The sequence below is a fragment of the Podarcis bocagei genome (genome assembly GCF_964188305.1).
Source record: "Podarcis bocagei genome assembly, chromosome: 13".
In the NCBI taxonomy this organism is placed as follows: domain Eukaryota; kingdom Metazoa; phylum Chordata; class Lepidosauria; order Squamata; family Lacertidae; genus Podarcis; species Podarcis bocagei.
Genome location: NC_138138.1, coordinates 22,123,000 through 22,144,313, shown reverse-complemented (window position 1 = coordinate 22,144,313; position 21,314 = coordinate 22,123,000). Strand labels below are relative to the sequence as shown.

General features: G+C 42.4%; 1 protein-coding gene across 2 annotated transcripts; it reads right to left on the bottom strand.

Moving 5' to 3' along the window:
* Nucleotides 1-1,160: 1,160 nt before the first annotated feature.
* On the bottom strand, nt 1,161-16,269 carry GNGT2 (G protein subunit gamma transducin 2). Of its 2 annotated transcripts, none has more exons than XM_081166981.1 (3): nt 16,107-16,269; nt 4,345-4,434; nt 1,161-1,586 (listed from the first exon to the last, which is right to left on the bottom strand). In XM_081166981.1, the coding sequence occupies exons 2-3, from the start codon at nt 4,426-4,428 to the stop codon at nt 1,461-1,463; spliced, it is 210 nt and encodes a 69-aa protein (XP_081023107.1). In that variant the 5' UTR covers nt 4,429-4,434; nt 16,107-16,269; the 3' UTR covers nt 1,161-1,460. The 2 variants fall into 2 exon arrangements, with proteins under 2 accessions (XP_081023107.1, XP_081023108.1); XM_081166982.1 differs by lacking the exon at nt 16,107-16,269 and adding an exon at nt 5,413-5,921.
* Between the last annotated feature and the right edge of the window lie 5,045 nt (nt 16,270-21,314).

Below are 21,314 nucleotides of genomic sequence, written 5' to 3'. Positions count from 1 at the left end.
TCAAAGCAGGCCACATCCAATGCTGCACACAAAGATCTGCGTTTTTAATTACAAACAATTAGGTTATTGTATTTTGCACTCCACAAGACAACTGACAATTCAAAATCTGACTTGTAACGCTATCGTTATTTTACAAGACAATTATATGTGGTGATGCTGTGTAAAGAATAAGCCTCGTTACTTTTAGAAAAAGCGATGGCAATTATTAATCTTTGACGATAATTATGGACAATAGGCAGGGGCTGTGTTTTTTCATCTCTTGGTTAATGTGCTCAGTGTTAATATTCATTTGTCTCACTCCATATATGACATCCCACCTGAAGCAAGGGTAGGAAAGTAAGAATAAAAGCTGGCCAACTGTTCAGCGTTAGACTCCTACAGCTGTTATAAAAGCTCTATAGCCGGGAGGCTCTGAAAACTCAAGAATGGGAAAAGCTTCTATGGGGTGGTTTGGAAGAAAGAAATGGCCGGAGGGGAAAGGATTAGGCAAACACACATTGGAGCTTTTTTCTTTTCCAAATTGCCCCCTCCTGAAGCTGGTTTGAGCTCGTACTGTGCAGATGTCCTAAAGACTGTGAATCCAGGAGGCTCAAGAAACTCATGAAGAGAAAAAAGGAGGTGTGTGTATGACTTGACATAGAAAAGTGTTCGGAGGGGGAAGGACTAAGCACACAACTGCTGAAACTCTTCTCTTTGGGCTTTAAAAGTGCTTTAAACGTACGGTGTGCACAGAGCCCCTTACGTCACAGATGTGGGTTATAAAATCTGTAAATGTGTGGAGAACCCTTCCCCCCCCCCCCAGAAACGGCAATTGACTCATGGAAAAAAGTCAGTGGGAGGGTGCAGCCAATGGTGGGTGGAGTCATGGCCAGAAGTGGGCGGAGTTTGAAGCACTACAGGATGTCATTGCTCTCTCTGTCTGTCTCTGCTATCCCATCTCTGCAGGTTACGTAAAGTTAGGCCAAGGGCTTCAGATCCCCCATCCCAGCTGTAAAAGACACTCGCTTCTTAAGAAGAAGCATCCTATACTTTCCTTTGCCTACCATTTTTCTCTTGGAAAGCTAGTAAAAAACAACAACCAAACACATACAAAATAATATGCCAATCGAACTCAAAAAACTAAACCAGCAATTAAAACCAGGCTTTCTTTGGGAAACTGGTGACATATTTACAAAATGGGAATTTATTTTATTTATTCAATTTATATCCCATCCTTCCTCACGAAGCAACCCAAGGAATTGAACGTGAGGTCCTAAAAGAGAGATTGTCGTCTTCCTTTTTTCTTTTGGAGGAGACCACTTTCCAATTCTTTTGTTCTATGTGAAACTCCAGCAAAGGAGTCCTACCCCCACCCCCCCGGCAGAAGATCATTTACACTCAGTTACACTAGACAGATTCTTACAGTCCTGGTATTTCTCCTACAAGGACACAACAATGATCTTCTTTCGGCGGGGCCGGGGTCAGCTTATTATACAGCCTCCCTTCTCCTTGAATGGGTTTTTGTCTTCTGGAACACCTTTTAAGAGAGGGTCTTCTCCAGCCATGGATTCTATATAATCCTTGAGTTCTTTTGCTGTCTTTGAGACCTGTGTGAGGAGGGAAAAAAATTAGCATCATCATTGTGGTTCTGTGGACCGGCCTAAAACTTTTTGGTACCTGATCTCTCCTGGAGCGATTCCTAGACATGTGTGGGAAAACCTGGACAAATGCAGCTCTACCCATAACAGATTTAGGGGAACGTGGAGTGGGGGGAGAGTGCTACTGTGCAGCCAAAAGTCTTTGCACCAGTGGATCTACTTTGTTGACTACCACCCCTCAATGGGACTAATTTTTGAATAAAGCTGTCATGTGAAAGCATGCAAATTGGTGGGAGCCGGCTCTACCATTGGACAGAGTGAGGTGGTGAATGGTTAGTAATTTACTATTTTGCTTTTGCTTTTTTTAACTGCTGCAGAGGGAAGAGGGGCACTTGTGGGATTTTCTGCCCAAGATGCCCAAAATAATGTGACCACGGTTTGGTGCTCTGTACCTTGACTCTAGGAAGGGGGTGACGCCTCTTTCTGCTCCTCCTAATTTTGGCAGCAAAATGTCCTGGGCCAACACAATAAAGTAATAACTAACAGACTCATCCCACTGGAGAAAGTCGGAAATCTCAATTTCAAACTCTTTCAGGGATTTTTGTATAGCCAAGTACTAAACTCTGGTGTGTGTGTGTGTGTGTGTGTGTGTGTGTGTACAAATATTCAGCAAATCCCCCTGGCTGGAAGCAAAATCCTCACTGATGTCTTCATGGGTGGTATTCAATGCAAGGCCTACTCAGAGGAGACCCATTCAAGTTAATGGACACAACCAACTTAGGTTTGTGAGTTTCAATAGGCCTATTCTGAGTAAGAGTTAATTAATTGAATACCACCCCATGTGGCTTGCTACTTGAATGTTTGAAATACTCAAGTAGCTGTCTGGTTGAAACAACCCATAGTCTTTGCACTATTACATAATACAGTACAGGGCTCTGTTCAACAGGAACTTCTGCTGCACAAGACACATTCAATGTTTGGGAGCTGTGCAATACTGTTGTATCCTCGCATAAAGTAAAGGTAAAGGGACCCCTGACCATTAGGTCCAGTTGTGACTGACTCTGGGGTTGCGGCGCTCATCTCGCTTTATTGGCTGAGGGAGCCGGCGTACGGCTTCCGGGTCATGTGGCCAGCATGACTAAGCTGCTTCTGGCGAACCAGAGCAGCGCACAGAAATGGCGTTTACCTTCCCGCCAGAGCGGTACCTATTTATCTACTTGCACTTTGACGTGCTTTCCAACTGCTAGGTTGGCAGGAGCAGGGACCGAGCAACGGGAGCTCACCCTGTCATGGGGATTCGAACCGCCGACCTTCTGATCAGCAAGTCCTAGGCTCTGTGGTTTAACCCACAGCGCCACCCGCTATCCTCGCATAGCTCCCATTTATTTCAGTGGGCCTTGTGCAGGAGAACTTCTCAGTGGCTTATGCTTGCTTTATTTGATCATAGCCAAAACTGAGCAACTGAGGCATCTGATGAAGACCTGCATTTTTAAAATGAGCTTAAAAATATATTTGTAAATGTTTGTATCTCATGCCAGGCATAAAGCAGCTGGCAGCTGTTTATCTTCCTGTTCAAGGGCCCCACTGATCTATAAGCAGTGCCTCAGGGTTGTAAAAGGAAATTACAGGCTAGGAGCAAAAGGTCACACTGACCATACAAATTACAGAATACAATCAAGCTGCAAAAACACAATTAAGAGTTGGTAAATAGTAAGAATTATTGTGCCTCCCATTAAAACTTGAGCCACATTTTCATAAGGTTAAAAGGGCAAATAGAAACAGCAGCTGGACTAGGGAAAGAGGCTGCTCTCTGAAGCTGCTTTGAAGCTTCAGAGAACTTAGTAAAAGCTAAGTTCTCTAAGTTCTCTAAGTTCCTTTTCTTCTAAAAATCTATATATGTTATGTATGAAATATATTGGCTTAAATGTAATTATGCAAAGGATTTAGAAAGTAAGAAATGTTAGATTCTTATGTTAGATTCTTATTTCATTGATGGTGTGTAAGAAGGTGAACCCAAGATCTCTTTAAGATAAAAATTAAAGACCATGCACCATCTGCTTTAGCCATCTGTTTTGCAGTGAATAGGGCAACAGGGGCCAAAGGTTATCTGGTAATTAAGGTGCCTGGTCGAGGTAAATGTAAGATATATGGCTACTTGTTTGCCATTTATAGATAGAAGGAAATATAGCTCTTTGTCTCCCATAAAAGGTAATAGGAAATGGGTGTATCTTTTATGATTGGTTCTAGCAAACAGCCAATAGGAATTTCAACCAGGCTGATTGGACAGAGACAGCCAAAGGAGGAGCAAGGGGGCTGGGCTGAGGAAATATAAGTGCTGGCCATCAGGGCTGGAAGGGCAGAGCTTTGGTAACCATATACCACTGTGTCTCTCATTTATTTGTCTGACAAATAAATTATTATTTTAATTTCTCTATTGCTGCGTTGAATATTTCATTCCAGCTAAGCATTAACCACAAGCAGGGTGCTACACAACCTCCTCTTTCCACCTGACAATTTGTGCTGTGTAACTTAAAAGAACTTGTGCATGATAGGGCTGTATATACACCACACCTTTAAAACACACGACATCCTCCAAAGAACCCTGGGAATGGTAGCTCCGCCCCCTCCCAAGGAGTTACAATTCCCAGCCCCTTTAAACTGCATTTCCCACAATTCTTTGTATTTAAATGCATGTTGTCTGTGCAGCCTGGCACCAATTGGCCGGCCAGCATAAATATTTTGTCTCTGAGCTTTTGGGAATCATTACCATTTGTCTTTCAAGCTTCACTTCCTTTTTCAGCTGGTCTATTTCCATCTTTAGGAGCTCTTTCTCAGTCATATCCTGGGCCATCTTGCCCTGAAATCCAAAGACAAATCCATATTAGCCAATCTCACGCAGCCCCTCTGGCGGAAACAAATAAGCACTCATTTTCAGGTAGTGACAACAGCGAAAGCTCCATTCTGGGGCAACTGACAACTTGTGGCGGGGGGTGATTTTCGCTGGGTCCTTAGCAGCGGGTAGGGTTAAACTCCTCCTCCTGCAGCTCAGTTTCCCTCCTCACCACAGGAGGGTGGATTTAAAACTTTAAAAACTGTGCCCATCAATAGATTGTAGGATTTACCACTATGTTTGGTGTGTCTACTTATGCCTTAGATATTGCTTGCTCCCTACATGAAGTCATGGCAATGAAGATTCACAAAGAACCTTAATCAATTAGTAAAGCAGCTTATTCAACCAGCCACCATATGCCCTTCACTTTGTTCGTTGCAAAAGTTGGGTGACTTAAACAAGGCACTAAGAAGGTATGCTGCCAACAAAGGTCTGTATAGTAAAAGCTATGGTTTTCCCAGTAGTGATGTATGGAAGTGAAAGCTGGACCATAAAGAAGGCTGATTGCCAAAGAATTGATGCTTTTGAATTATGGTGCTGGAGGAGACTCTGGAGAGTCCCATGGACTGCAAGAAGATCAAACCTCTCCATTCTGAAGGAAATCAGCCCTGAGTGCTCACTGGAAGGATCGTGAAGCTGAGGCTCCAATACTTTGGCCACCTCATGAGAAGAGCAGAGACTCCTTGGAAAAGATCCTGATGCTGGGAAAGATGGAGGGCACAAGGAGAAGGGGATGACAGAGGACGAGATGGTTGGACAGTGTTCTCGAAGCTACCAGCATGAGTTTGACCAAACTGCAGGAGGCAGTGGAAGACAGAAGTGCCTGGCGTCCTCTTGTCCATGGGGTCACGATGAGTCGGACACGACTAAATGACTAAACAACAACAACAACAAGAAGGTATGCATCTAGGAAGCAGAAAAAATTAAGGGGAAATTATGGACAACCTCACTGAAATCTGGACGATGTCTCCACACGTCGTCTTGGCTGTGCCAAGATGCTCAGAACATTCCTTTGTTGGGATGTTCTGAAGAGGAGAATCTTCTGCTTTGAAGAATCTGCTTGGTCCAAGTCTGGGACGAGAAGTGAACTCCACAAAAGAGATAGCAAAAAACCATGAAGATGCCTGTCAATATTTAGCGCCTCTGCGACAGTAGACTGATGATGGAAGTTGGCAGTCCAACACAAACAGGAGGGCTGCTAGTCCCCCATCTCTGAAATGTGTGACTCTCCCTCTGTAGTCTGGATGGTACAGGCCAGGATGGTACAAGCCAGGAACAGTTCGGCTGATCCATTGCTTGTACAGGTAGAGCTGAGTGAGCAGTTGAGTTCTGTGATCTCCCTAGTCGCTGTAACTGCTACACTGCATTGGCAAAATCCCATTTTTAATAGGATCATAGAATTGTAGAGTTGGAAGGAAACCTGAGGGTCATCTTGTCCAACTCCCTGCCATTCAGGAATCGCAGCTAAATTATGCATCCATGACAGATGGTCATACAGCCTCTGCTTAGAAACCTCCAAGGGATTGTTTTATTGTGTTTTAATTAGAGTGTATTTTTAATTATTGTATAATTATATTACTGTTGTGCAAATGGTTTTTTAAAATATTTTGTAGACAGCTCAGAAGCTTGTTTTGGCATTAAGCAGTATAATGACGACGAAAATAATTTATAATGGTGAAAATTCCCCACGCTGTTGTTAACATAGTAAGGAAGCAGTAAGTGGCAAAAACTATTGTAGATGCCTGTTTGAAATTCCAAATTAAGGTAGACCAATAAAGGCTTCAGTATCAGGCAGAGGCAAGTATTCTTCTTTAAGGCAGAATCAGTGCAGCGTCCAACCAGCTCCAAGCTTCTGAGCACAAGAGGTCAATTCCTTTCTCAACTCTCCAGAAAAAATTCAGCCAGAACCAAACAAACTATCTTGCTGTGGCTTCCATTAGGGCAGACAGACCCAAGCTGGCTAAGAATCCCATTTCTCTGCTAAGGGCTGTTTAAACGGTTTGAATCACCGTGTCCTGAATTAAAGAAGCACTGCAAAGTTGTTGTTGTTGCCAGTTTAAGGAGTTGGTAATGTTAGGGGTCGGGGTTAGGTAGTGAAATAATTGCCACTCCTGTATCCTAATTTTCAGAGTTGAAATGACTGATCCGCTTCTTCTAAATGGAGCAAAACAACATTTTGCTGACCTTGCTGCTATTTCCATACAAAAGTTAAGAAGTTGCCCTTTGCTGGAGTTTTCTTTTTTCCACCCATAAGCCCCAAAGCGCTTTATTATCGCTAATGAAATAAGCCTCTCCAACCCACAGTGAGGAAGGCAAGCCTGATCTGCATTTTAGAGACCCACAGCCTGGCAAGCGGATTGTTATTGTGGCTTCTCCAAGGTCATGAAACAAAAACAAGTCGAAGTTTTGGGACCTGTTTGCCCCCAAATTTCTCCCATCGTAACAGCTGCAGAAAAACACCAGCCTCTGATGATAGTTCTGGTCCACTTTGGCCCCTTCTGGGCTGCAAATGTGAATAAGTGATGGATAAAGAATAATACATAATGCTGGATTCAGATTTTGTGGAACGGCTAAAGTTGGAACTAGGCTGAAATCAGTGGCATGAATATATTGTTATAGGATTTTTGTTGTGTGTGTGTGTGTGTGTGTGTGTGTCAGTTTGGATGATATATTTACATAACCTCCAAACCTGTGGTTTTGTATTTGCAAGATGAGAACCTATTGTAGAAGTCTAAACAGTCTCTTTGTTCTGTTAATGGTCCTGGCCGAGCCTATTTAGGATCCTTTTTACTTGTCTAAAGAGTTGATCAAATAGAGATGTGTTGCCAGTGGAAGAGTTAGGCCTTCCCCCACTCACCTGGCTGGACACTCCTTCATGCTAGGCTCCATGCTAGATCACGGGGAATTTGGGCTAGTCTCATATGGAGCTGTGAAGACGCAGAGACTTGGCTTGCTCTCTGTGCTGCAACCAAAACTATGGTTTGGGGAGGGCTCCCTAGAAACAGAATGGTCAAGGCCAGGTTCAGAAGTACTCCCAAAATACATGTCTGTGATTTCCAGAAGAATATACTACTCCATCCAGAACAACTTGAATCTCAGTTCCCAGATTGGCTGTTCTGTTCCCAGATTGGCACCTCTGTCTTGCCAGAATCCAGTCCACTGCCACCTACATTCTGGAATCAGAAGCAGGTTTCTGGAGAAGGGTCTCCCGTACTAAGTGTTCTGCAGCAGAAGGAGGGGAGCTGCAGAACAATTGGTTATGAGGTACACATGCACAGGTTGATAGGAGAGCCCCATGTGTCTTATGATTATGCACATGGTGCTTCACTCATGGTGTACCCTCTGATGCTCCTGTGATTCACTGACTTTGGACCACACTTTTGAAGCTCGGGCCTCTTCTGCTCACCAGACTGGCACAAGTGTACTCAGTTAACATAAAGAGGATAATTTAGGCAGTAGAGATAGAGGAGCTCCTAGTAAGATCGCCACCTGATCCACATGATACAGCCTTCTCCAATTTGGTGCCCTCCAGATGTTGTTGGATGTCATCTTAAGTTGTCCTAGATGTTGGGGGCATGTGTTGCTACTTCCAGAATAGCACTGGCTCTCTGTTTTCTTTCTGGGTCCAATTCATGGTCTGGTTATGAAGTTTAAAGCCCTGTACAGTTTGGAACCAGGATACGTGATGGTCCATCTGCTCCCATATGAACTTGCCCTAGTACTAAGATCATCGACAATTCCCTGCCCAAATGGGTCTACCATCCTTGGTTGCCTTCTGCTGCAGTGTGAAGTTCTTACTACTTCTTTTAGGAAGGCCTTCATTTTTCTGTTCTCTTTGATTGGTTTTACTGCTGCTGCTTTGTTTCATCTTAACTAATGATGATTTTACTGTTTCAATTGCATTTCACATTTAAAATATTTCTAATTGTGTTCATCCCCTTCATGGATCACTGCCTTGCTGTGGCGAAGGGGCTTGAATAACTCAGTGGAAGAACAGATCCTGAAGCTGAGGCTCCAATACTTTGGCCACCTCATGAGAAGAGAAGACTCCTTGGAAAAGACCCTGGTGTTGGGAAAGATGGAAGGCACAAGGAGAAGGGGACGACAGAGGACGAGATGGTTGGACAGTGTTCTTGAAGCTACCAGCATGAGTTTGACCAAACTGCAGGAGGCAGTGGAAGACAGGAGTGCCTGGCATGCTCTGGTCCATGGGGTCACGAAGAGTCAGACACGACTAAACGACTAAACAACAACAACAGTGTTCATGTTTCCTTTTCTGACAGTCCCCTCGAACTTCCAGGCTCTTTGGTTGGGGTATTGCTTAGAGAATTTTGTTGCTGCTGTTGATATTATTTTGTGTATCTTTGGATGTGTACTTTTTGATGTGTTTTATTTATTATTTAGGACTACTTTTGTTATGTTTGTAATTGTGTAACTCTTTTTATGTTGTAAGCCGCTTTGAGCATAGTTATGGAAAGAAGGCATACCAATAAAATGATGATGATGATATAAATATTTTAAATGAAATTAAGCACTGTCCTTTGCCCGTTTACTCAGACATCAGTCCCACAGCTTTCAGTGGGGCCTGCTTCTAGTAAACTATGATTGAATGAATCCTGAATCACTGCATAGGCTGGTTGTAGATGTCATGACTGAATTAGGGATTCAGTAAATTTTACTGGACGTGGGTGGCGCTGTGGGTTATACCACAGAGCCTAGGACTTGCCGATCAGAAGGTCGGTGGTTCGAATCCTCGTGATGGGGTGAACTCCCGTTGCTCGGTCCCCGCTCCTGCCAACCTAGCAGTTCGAAAGCACGTCAAAGTACAAGTAGATAAAAAGGTACCGCTCCAGGAGGAAGGTAAACTGCGTTTCCATGTGCTGCTCTGGTTCACCAGAAGCGGCTTAGTCATGCTGGCCACATGACCCGGAAGCTGTACGCCGGCTCCCTCGGCCAATTAAGCGAGATGAGCGCCGCAACCCCAGAGTCGGCCACGACTGGACCTAATGGTCAGGAGTCCCTTTACCTTTAAATTTTTTTTGCCCTTCAATAGCATTAGATGGTTTTGTGAAAAAAAACATCAGATTTCATACGAGGGGGTGTTCAGCGAGGATGTGAAGGAAGATTGTTGAAATGAGCTTGTCTCCTCTTTAAGGCAAACCATTGTATTGGTGAATGAACCAAATGATTGCGATACAATCTCAGAGGAAAGAATAAGGCGTTGCCTTATTCTCAAAGTGGTTTAACAACCAATCCCTCTTCCCAGAGGACTCGGGAAATTGTAGCTCTGTGAGAGGAATAGGAGACTCCTAGCAACTCTCAGGATCCGTAACAAACTACAGTTCCCAGGATTCTATGGGGGAAAGCTCTTTAAAGTGGCATGATACTGCTTTAATTGTGCAATGCAGATGGGATCTTAGTTAAGTTAAATTTACACTAGAGCATTTACATTAGAACACAAGCTCAGAACACTGACTTTCAAGCTGTGTTACAGTAAACTCTTGAGTTTCTCAGAAGTTTAACAGGGCTCCCCACCGATCTTTGAACTTGTCCTTCTAACCACTGCCTCATATGGCTTTCTGATTTGAAGATCAGTAATGGCTGACAAAGTCTACTTCCTCAGCATTTGAATTATACTCTTTTTTAAAATAAATAAATATGATTTTTAGTTATATACATTTCAATAGTTTTAGAATCATTCTAACATTTCAGAACTCGACTTCCTCCTCTTTCTGTGGTTCGTTACATTATTTTTTTTTACATTCCCTGTGTATTCTAAATTAACTTATTCTTTTATTCATCTACTTTAAATATATGCTCTTATGAAACTGCAGGTTATTACAATAATCCTGTCAATGACCTTATCTGATTACAGTTTGTTTGTAAATATTCAATAAACCATTTCCATTCTTTTATTTAAAGTTTATTATCTTGATTTCTTAGTTTTCTGGTAAAATTCGCCATTTCTGCATATTCCACAAGTTTTTATATCCGTTCTTTTGGATACAGTTGGGACCTTCTTCTTCCTTCCATTTTTAGGCAAATAACATTTTTGCCGCTGTAGTCACAAACATGTGTAAATTTCTGTACTGCTTAGGTAGTTCTATCCCTATAATTCCCCAAAGGTTGGAAGCCAAGGCTCAGAAAAGACTCAATATGGAGGCCATATGGCCGAAATATTGGGAAATACTAGAAAAAGAAGGAGATACTTGGAGACTGCAGAGTTTCGAGAAATTAAAGGATAAAGTGCGAGATTGGTTACATTATGCTCAGATTAGGGAGGTCTTTAATTTGGATAAAAAAACAGGTTTCCAGGTGGAAAAATCGAAATTAGAAACAGAACTGATAGAATCTAAGACCAAGGTACTTTCAAAAATGTATAACTTGCTGCTGAAATGGAATACTCAGGATGAAACGGTCAAATCAGCTATGATAAAATGGGCACAGGACATTGGGCACAATATTATGTTTGCTGACTGGGAAAAGTTATGGACCACCGGAGTGAGGTTCACGGCATGCAATGCCTTGAAAGAAAACATTATGAAAATGATATACAGGTGGTACATGACCCCAGTCAAGCTTGCAAAAATATATCATTTGCCCGATAATAAATGTTGGAAATGCAAAGGAACTGAAGGAACATTCTTTCACCTCTGGTGGACATGCCCAAGGGTTAAGGCCTTCTGGGAAATGATCTATAATGAATTAAAAAAGGTATTTAAGTATACCTTCCTTAAGAAACCAGAGGCCTTCCTTTTGGGCATTGTCAGCCAAGGGGTGTTAAAGAAGGATAGAACTTTCTTTATGTATGCAACAACAGCAGCAAGAATACTCATCGCAAAGCATTGGAAGACACAGGATTTGCCCACTCTGGAAGAATGGCAGACGCAACTGATAGACTGCATGGAGTTGGCTGAAATGACTGGCAGAATTCGAGACCTGGGAGAAGAGACGGTGGAAGAGGACTGGAAAAAATTCAAAGACTATTTACAAAAACATTATAAGCTGTATGAATGCTAAGAGAATGCATGATAGAAAACAACACGGCATCAGTAATTTAGTTGTAAAATATATGAGAATAAGTGATGTTTAAGAAAATGATGAAATTTGAAGTAATATTATGTTTAAGTTAAGCAGTTCAGTATATGATAAAAATATTCAAAGTTTGGGACATAATATTCGAGAACTACAAAATAAGAATTGGAATAAGGTAATAAATTGCTGCTTATAACTATATGATTGAGAACGCAGGAAAGGGTGATGTGAGGAAGTCCAAAGATTATGAAAATATGATTTATGGATAATTGATTTTGTTGTACTTTTTTTTTCATTCTATGTCTATTCTCTAATTTTTCTCTGCTTTTTTTTGTTTTGTTTTGTTGTATGGTGATGGTATTGTATATGTTTGGTGGTTTGTTTTTTGTTTAAAATCTGCAATAAATATTTTTTTTTTTTAAAAAATATAATTCCCCAAAGGAAAGCTTCTAGGTTTTTTTGGTTTTTTTAAAACAAATGTTATTTTAAACATCTTTTCCCATTCATTATATATCATTTCCCAGTAAGCTGTAATCTTACTACAAGACCACCACATATGATAAAAAAAATACTTTTTCTCTTTGCATTTCCAACACATTTGATTTTGATTTATACATTTTTGCCAATTTACTCGGTGTTAGATACCATCTATATAACATTTCCATGTATTTTTCTTTTAACCCATATCATGCTGTAAATTTTATATCCAGTTCGTTCCCATGCTTCCATAGCTATATTATAACCAATATCTATTGTCCAATGTATTATTGAGGATTTTACTTGCTCATCCTTTGTCTCCCAGTCCAAGAATATCTTATACATTTTAGACAGCACTTTACATTCCAACAGATCTCTCTCCAATTGTGATATTTGTTCTCCAAACCCTCGTATCCTATCTTTCTTAAATACTTCATTCAAGTGATGATATTGTATCCCTATTGTTAGCTTTCCTGATAAATCTTTAAATTCTTTTAATTTATACTCTCCTCCCTCTTGTTTTAATAAAGTTCTATAAGGTGTTCAACCTTCTATCATGTTCTTTTTCTTTACTGCTATTGCTTTCAGTGGTGAGAGCCAAAGTGATGTTTTCGTCTCCAATAATTTTTTGCATTTATCCCATACTCTATACAAATTTTTCCTAATTATATGATTTGTAAATCCTTTATGTACTTTCACCTTTTCATACTACAAATAAGCGTGCCAAACAAAAATATTATCACGACCTTCTAGATCTAAGATGTGTATTCTCCAATGTCATCCATTCCTTCAACCAACAAAGACAAGATGCTTCATAATATAATCTCATATCCGGCAGGGAGAAACCTCCTCTCTCTTTTGCATCTATCAGTATTTTATATTTTATTCTTGGTGTTTTTTCCCTTGCTATATATATTTAGAAATATCTTTTTGTCATACATTGAAACAATCTATCTTGCTGATCACCGGAATTGTTTGAAACAAAAATAACATTTTTGGTAATACATTCATTTTCATAGTTGACACGGTATTATATTTTAAGACAACCAACAGGGATGAATGGGCGGAGGAACATCCATCTATTGGTTAAAAGGTGCAGAAAGGAATCTTTTTAGTTGTCTTCTTCTGTAAACATTGTAAGAACCAATCCCAACTCTCCTGCCCCATAGGCTCTCCCCTTTCCCTGCAATTTGTCATGGGCACCATTTTTCCTTTCCTCTTCTCTTGTACTGTTTTGCCAATGGGCCAAAATACTTTATCCAATCTGCACAGCTCTGTTCAGATAAACCAGCACTGCTTGCGCCAATGCCAACACAGTTCCCATCTAATGCATTAGATGGAACTGATTTGGAAAGATCATATTAATTGTACTTGACATGTCGGTCCAATGTGTGTCTTTCCAAAGCTGTTCAAAACCAGTTTGCAGAACATGATTTCCTAAGTTGTATGGCGTTTGGGGGTGTTTATTGACCGTAAGTGAAACAGCGCCCCACCCTAAAAGCATTTCGAGGTCAAAACAATTCCTCATTTTCTCTTTCCCCTTCGCTCAACTAGAGTTTTGTCGTGAACCCAGCCACTGACAGCATCAGGGCAGAGCTACAGTCAGCAGAATGTTCAGGAAGGACCAAAATTTTGCTGTAAATGAAGCGAGACACTTGCTATCTAAAGAGAGGCCCCAGCAAGACCACCAAGTCCCGAGACTAAAGTGGCACAGCCAGACCCTCCAAGTGTCCCTATTTTCCAGGAACAGTTGCGGATTTACAGACACTCTCCCGGTTTCTGATTTGATCCCGGAATGTCCTGCTTTCCCTATTTTCACCGGAGAAATGTTGGAGGGTAGGAGTTATGCAACCCACCCTGAGCCAGTGACTAGACAACCTTTAGAAGACATCTAAAGATAGCCCTGTATAGGGAAGTCTTTAGAATGTTTTGTGATGTTTTTATATATATCGGAAGCCACCCAGAGTGGCTGGGGCAACCCAGTCAGATGGGTGAGTTATAAAAAAATAAAATTGTTGTTGTTGCTCCTATTTTCATTGGAGAAATGTTGGGGGGTATGCAGCTGGACCTATTGACAGGAGAACTTCTTATGCTGCCTAGTGCAGAGCGTTTTTAGCCTGACCCTGGGAGTGACATCCACACAATAAATTTAAAGCACTCGTCTACTGCATTAGCAGTCATGGCTTCGCCCAGGGAATCCTGGAAGCTGTAGTTGGCTAAGGACACTGGGAATCGTCACCCTGTGAGCAGGGTCTCCTAAGAACTTTCAGCACCCTTAATAAGTGACAGTTCCCAGAATCCTTTGCAGGAAGGCATGACTGCTGAAGTACTGCTTTAAATGTATGGTGTAGATTTGCCCAAAAAAGAAGTGCCTGAAGGAAAGCGTTCCTATATATAGGAGTCCTATATTTTAAACAAAATGCTTGTTTAACCTGGAAGTAGGCTGTATGAATTGTGTATTGTTTTGTAATGATTTGTTGGGTCTCTGGACTGTAATAAAGATTGATGATTTATATATATATATATATATATATATATATATATATATATATATATATATATGTTGTTGTTTAGTCATTTAGTCGTGTTCGACTCTTCATCAGGACCTTGTTAGGTACTTAAAGGTCTCAGGGCACAATCCCAACACAGGAATATACATAAACATATAAAATGCCTCTGAGAATATTAAGATGGTAGGACGGCTGGAATCACACCAGCCCTGCATTTTGCAGCATGGTGGGGATAAGGGCAACGACTGAACTTCCAATCCCAGGCATGTTTTATACTTCTATGAATTTACAGGGGCTTGTGGAAACATTTCTGTCAAATCGGCTCTCTGCCTCATTCAGCCACCCCTAATCCCAAAACATAGCTATGGCTAGAGAAGTGAAAAACTTCAGAAATTTAGGGAGGAGAAACGCAGGTCCCTGGCCAATTTTTTTTGGTAACAAATAAGATGCGGGGGGAACAGGAAAAAACCTCCAATTTCCCCACCACCACCTCACAAGGCCTTCATATGCCTAGCTATGGCAAGGATGTGGAACACGAGATTTCATAGGCTTGCCTGTTGCCACATTAATGTCTTTTCTACATGACAAAGATTTGTGCGGTTTTTTTGCTTAGTTTTAAAATAACTTTTAAAAAGCTACTCTTTCTAGGTATCACCTACCATCATTTTTTAGTCTTGCCCCTGCCATTTTAGTGGCTGCTTGTTTTCTAACTTTTCAAACAGTTTACAAAGCTTCTCTGACGTATGACTTGAGTGGTTGAATTTGCCGTCGTTTATTACCGGTATTTTGTGTTGCCTTGGTTTCTGGTGTGCCTTGGTATCACTGTTAAATATTTTACAGGGGGTTTTCTTTTTAAGAAATCAAGCTATTATTTGTTGCCTGGGGAATCTATATTCCAGGGCAATAAGTACATAAATAAATAAAACGGAAATAACTCAGTTTCAACCCCATCTACAGTGCTGACGTACGTTACTGAATGCAATGCATATTATATCTTGTGTGCCATGTTGGGAAGGCTTTTTACTTTACAAAAAAAGTCAGGTAGGCAGCATATAAATAATGAAATTATAATCATCATCATCATCGGGGCATTGTGGCTTTTTTAATAGGCACTCCTCCCATCAATGTGTGTGTGCATGTGCGTCTGTGGGCATGCATAACAGTGGCACTAATCTTTCTGTCACACCGCTTCCATTTCTCTTTAAAACCATCAAGCCATTGTCTTTCTCCACATCCAAAATCAGACTGTAGGAACCTGTCTCTGCATGCAGGTAGCAGCAGGTGGATTTGATGTATAAAACTTCTACCCCAAATACCCTTAACACAAACTCCTTCAAACTCCTCCCTTTGCCCCAGTAAAATGTGCGTAGGTCAGTGCTTTTTTTCTTTAAAAAATGTTTAGGGCTACTCTCGTTTTGACTCAAGAAAATCACCATTTTATAGTTCAAATCAGGAAAAATAAATACAGTAAATGGACAAAGATTCACAAAATGTTTAGGGGTATGTGTGTCCCCCCTGCGTTCCCCCAGGGAAAAAAGCACTGGCTAAGGTGACCTACAGCGATTTTGTTTTCCCATCACAAGACAATCCTGGTCTGTTCAAGGAGAGAACACCTACCTCTTTTGATGTGTTCCCCCCTCCAAAGCTCCACTGTGTTTTAGAGATACATTTGCCTGCGCTGGTGAGATGATGTCCTCTGCCGTGTCCACTTGTCGGCTCGAAGACGTCTTCGGTATTAGGTGGTGACTTGCTTTGGAACTGATTGTCTCCTGTCCTTAATCTGATAATAGACTCAGCAAGTTAAAACTAGTCAGGTGTTTTGACTTAACCTCAAACTCAGGGTAAGGAGGAAGAGGGGGGGGGGGAGGAGACAACAGATGGCACATTTGGGGGGGAAGGCAGATCAATAGATCTATCTGCAGACAAACATTAAAATATTGCAAAATCAGACCTTGGGAATCCCTAACTCTGAATCCCCAAGGTCTCTATAGCCATTCATGGACCACTATGTTTTGCCCGCCACCCATTTACTGTAGAGCAGAGTTTCCCAAACCTGATTCCATCTGTTTTTTTGGACTACAATTCCCATCATCCCTGACCACTGGTCCTGCTAGCTAGGGATGATGGGAGCTGTAGTCAAAAAGCAGCTGGAGACCCAAGTTTGGGAAACCCTGCTCTAGAGAGTCAGAGGTGTGACAGCATTGTTGACTAGGTGCCCAAACCTGTTTCCATTGCCAAGACTGACTCCATCTGGGAGAGACTAAGCCAGCCTTCACCAACCTTGTGTCTTCCAGATGTTTTGAACACAAACACTATCAGCCCCAGCCAGAACAACTATGCTGGCTAGATGGGAGGAGAGTTGTCCAAAACTTCTGAAGGGCCAAGCCTGCATTACATAATGATGGAGGACAGGTGGCCTTGGAGCAAAACGAGACTGCATGCCCATCACCAGGCATAGGCAAACTTGGCCCTCCAGATGTTTTGAGACTACAATTCCCATCATCCCTGACCATTGGCCCTGTTAGCTAGGGATGATGGGAGTTGTAGTCCCAAAACATCTGGAGGGCCGAGTTTGCCCATGCCTGCCCATCACCAATAAATAACTACGGCACATCGCCATACCCTGCCCATCTGGCTGCGTTTCCCAACCACTCTGGCCGGCTACCAACAAAATATTAAAAATACAATAAAACATCAGACATTAAAAGCTTCCCTAAATCTAAACCACAGAGCCTAGGACTTGCCAATCAGAAGGTTGGCGGTTCGAATCCTCGCGACGGGATGAGCTCTCATTGCTCGGTCCCTGCTCCTGCCAACCTAGCAGTTCGAAAGCAAGTCAAAGTGCAAGTAGATAAATAGGTACCGCTGTGGCGGGAAGGTAAATGGCATTTCCGTGCACTGCTCTGGTTCGCCAGAAGCAGCTTAGTCATGTCAGCCACATGACCCGGAAGCTGTCTGCAGACAAATGCCGGCTCCCTCGGCCAGTAAAGTGAGATGAGCGCCACAACCCCAAAGTCGTCCACGACTGGACCTAACGGTCAGGGGTCCCTTTACCTTTACCTAAATAGGGCTGCCTTCAGATGTCTTCTAAAAGTCAGATAGTTGTTTATTTCCTTGACATCTGGTGGGAGGGTGGGCGCCACTACTGAGAAAGCCCTCTGTCTGGTTCCCTGTAACCTCACTTCTCGCAGGAAGGGAACCACCAGAAGGCCCTCAGAGCTGGACCTCAGTGTCTGGGCTGAATGATGGGGGTGGAAACGCGCCTTCAGGTATACTGGGCCAAGGCCGTTTAGGGCTTGAAAGGTCAGCACCAACACTTTGAATTATACTGGGAACCAATGTAGGTCTTTCAGGACCGGTGTTATGTGGTCTCGGCGGCCACTCCCAGTCACCAGTCTAGCTGCTACATTCTGGATTAACTGCAGTTCCGGGTCACCTTCAAAGGTAGCCCCACGTAGAGCGAATTGCAGTAGTCCAAGCGGGAGATAACTAGAGCATGCACCACTCTGGCAAGACAGTCCGCGGGCAGGTAGGGTCTCAGCCTGTGTACCAGATGGAGCTGGTAGACAGCTGCCCTGGACACAGAGGACATGGACCACTATGAGTCCAAAATGACTCCCAGGCTGCACACCTGGTCCTTCAGGGGCACAGTTATCCCATTCAGGACCAGGGAGTCCCCCACACCTGCCCGTCCCCTGTCCCCTCAAAACGGTACTTCTGTCTGTAGCGCCTGCAGGTGCAGAGGAATAGCTTTCAGGTAGGGATCAGCCCCAGACCTCTCTCTTTCTCTTTAGAGTGGGGAGAAATTAACTTCAGAAGCTGGCTCATGAACACCCAAGGTCAAATTCAAGTTGTTTTTGTGGGCACAGCATCCCTGTATGAGTTATCCTCCAGAGTTACTTAGAGGCTTAACGCAAGCAGAGCTGGACAGATGTCGAGGGCAGTTCTCTCTCTCTCTCTCTCTCTCTCTCTCTCTCTCTCTCTCTCTCTCTCTCTCTCTCTGCCCTGGCCCAGCTGCAGCAATCTTCTATTTCATTTGGTCTACTGATTAGGGATTTAACATCCGGAATATCTCAGCTCCCCTCCCTCTCGGAACATACGTAAATTCCTACTTGAACACTGATTTCTTCTTCAGTGGAAACTGTAAGTGTACAAATCTCTGGGCAATAGGTTCTGTCTGGACCTCAGGGTCCAGCTACCTGTTGCTTTCATTGTGTGGTCAGTAAACAGACAGGATTATTATCATTATTATTATTATTTACCAGGGGCCAGCTCTGCTTATTTTCATCCAGACCACAGTATATGGGAAAGGGAGGCACCAAGACAGCCATCCCACACCCTGGGGCTCTCCAAATGGTTTGGACTCCAACTCCCATCAGCCCCAGCCAGCATGGTCAATGGTCAGGAATGATGGGACTTGGAGTCGAGAAACATCTGAAGGGTACCATGCCAGGGAAGGCTGCACTAGGGGTTGCTTAGAAGTTCTCAGTGAAAATCAAACAAGAACCTAGCAGATCTACCCTGTGTGGACATTTCATAATTTTGGCACTACTACAGAAAAGGCCCTAGTGGTTGTTGAAAGAGAAGTGGACCTCAGATGTGGATCTGATTCATTGTAGTACCAAATCAAATGTGTGAATACAGAGGTCTTCTCAACCCAGAGTCCTGAAGGACTAATCATTTACCCCACTCCCTCTTTCCTTCACCCAAGCCCTCTGACTCCCTTTACTAGCACTGGGCTTGATATATGTTCATAAGGATTACAGTGGTACCTCGGGTTAAGTACTTAATTCATTCCGGAGGTCCGTTCTTAACCTGAAACTGTTCTTAACCTGAAGCACCACTTTAGCTAATGGGGCCTCCTGCTGCCGCCGCGCCACCGGAGCCCAATTTCTGTTCTTAACCTGAAGCAAAGTTCTTAACCTGTAGCACTATTTCTGGGTTAGCGGAGTCTGTAACCTGAAGCGTATGTAACCTGAAGCATATGTAACCCGAGGTACCACTGTAGAAACATGTGCTCTTAAGTGACTTGGGAAGAGGCAATATCTCAGGTACAGTGGTGCCTCGCAAGACGAAATTAATTCGTTCTGCGAGTTTTTTTGTCTTGCGAATTTTTCGTCTTGCGAAGCACGGTTTCCCATAGGAATGCATTGAATGGTTTTAAGAAAAAGGACGTTTTCGTTTTTCGTCTTGCAAAGCAAGCCCATAGGGAAATTCGTCTTGCGAAGCAACTCAAAAAACGAAAAACTCTTTCGTCTTGCGAGTTTTTCGTCTTGCGAGGCATTCGTCTTGCGAGGTACCACTGTACCATGAAAACTGTTATGTACTGAAGTTCTCACCCTGGGCCAGCAGGGGGATACTGTAGGTAGTTTTCACTCAGGTCCACATATGCAAATAAGGGATTGAAAGTGATGTTCAGTGATTGGATAGTTACAGAAAATGGTTACAGTTGCATTGTAGCGGAGCTCTATATAAGCAGGCTGGCTGAACCCTTCAGTTCAGTTCTGTTCTGGCCTGTGAATAAACAAGAGCTGTCTGAAGAATCACTGTGTCGTCTGATATGTTCACCCACAACTTAACAAAAACAGAAGCTCAGTCCCTGCCAAAGCTAATCTAGACATTATTATTATTATTATTATTATTATTATTATTATTAGTGCTATTTTTCTAGAAAAAGAGATGCCTGAACCCATCATGAACACCTCCTTCGTTCTCTTAGAATGGTAATGGCACCCACCTGAGAGGTGGCAAAACAGTTCCAGCGAGTTCTAGCTGGAAAAAAGCCTTATTACTACTACTACTACTACTACTACTACTACTACTACTACTACTTCTACAGTGGTACCTTGGTTCTCAAATGCCTTGGTACTCAAATGCCTTGGTTCTCAAACACCAAAAACCCAGAAGTAAGTATTCTGGTTTTCAAACATTTTTCAGAAGCTGAACACCCGATGCAGCTGTCGGCGATTGTTTCCAGGGCGCCTGCACCAATCAAAAGTTGCGCCTTGGTTTTCGAACATTTCTGAAGTCAAACGAACTTCCAGAACGGATTAACTTGGGCGCTTTTGTTTTTGCTATTTATTTTGTGTTTTTGTTTTTGAGACTTTTTCGGTTAATTTGTTTTTGTGACTGTGTGGAACCCAGTTCAGTTACTGATTGATTGATTGCATGACTATGGAAATGGATAAAAGCCCCCCATCCAAAAAATGACTATCTTCAGTGCAGGTAAGAATTTTTTAAAAATAAAAAAATTATTATCTACAATACTGTCTTATTTATTTTATAGTATTGCTTTCATTTTATGGATCACTGGTCTTGTTAGATAGTAAAGTTCATGCTAAATTGCTGTTTTTAAAAGTGTGGAACCGATTAATCCATTTTGCATTACTTTCTATGGGAAAACATGCCTTGGTTTTGGAATGCTTTGGTTTTCGAACGGACTTCCGGAACGGATTAAGTTTGAGAACCAAGGTACCACTGTTGTTATTATTATTATCATTATTATTAATATTTAATTCAACCCTCAGTAGATTCCAGGGCATTTCACCACAGCTTGATTAGTAATAAAAGCCAACACTCTGCTCCCAAGATCTCTGCAATCAGCCAAGCAAAATGGTTCTAAAAATAATGGTTTCCTCTCTTCACAGGTCCTCCGCCTCTGTTAATTTCCTCTGTTAATTCTCATGACCCTTGTTCTGGGCATGCGAGCGGTTTTTCAAGAGTCCTGTGCGGAATGGAGGTGTCTGCGCTTACAGAGGCGGAGGCCAGAGAGGGTGTCGTACAGAAATCCGCACGCACACTTTCTGGGCGAGGGCAGCAATAAAT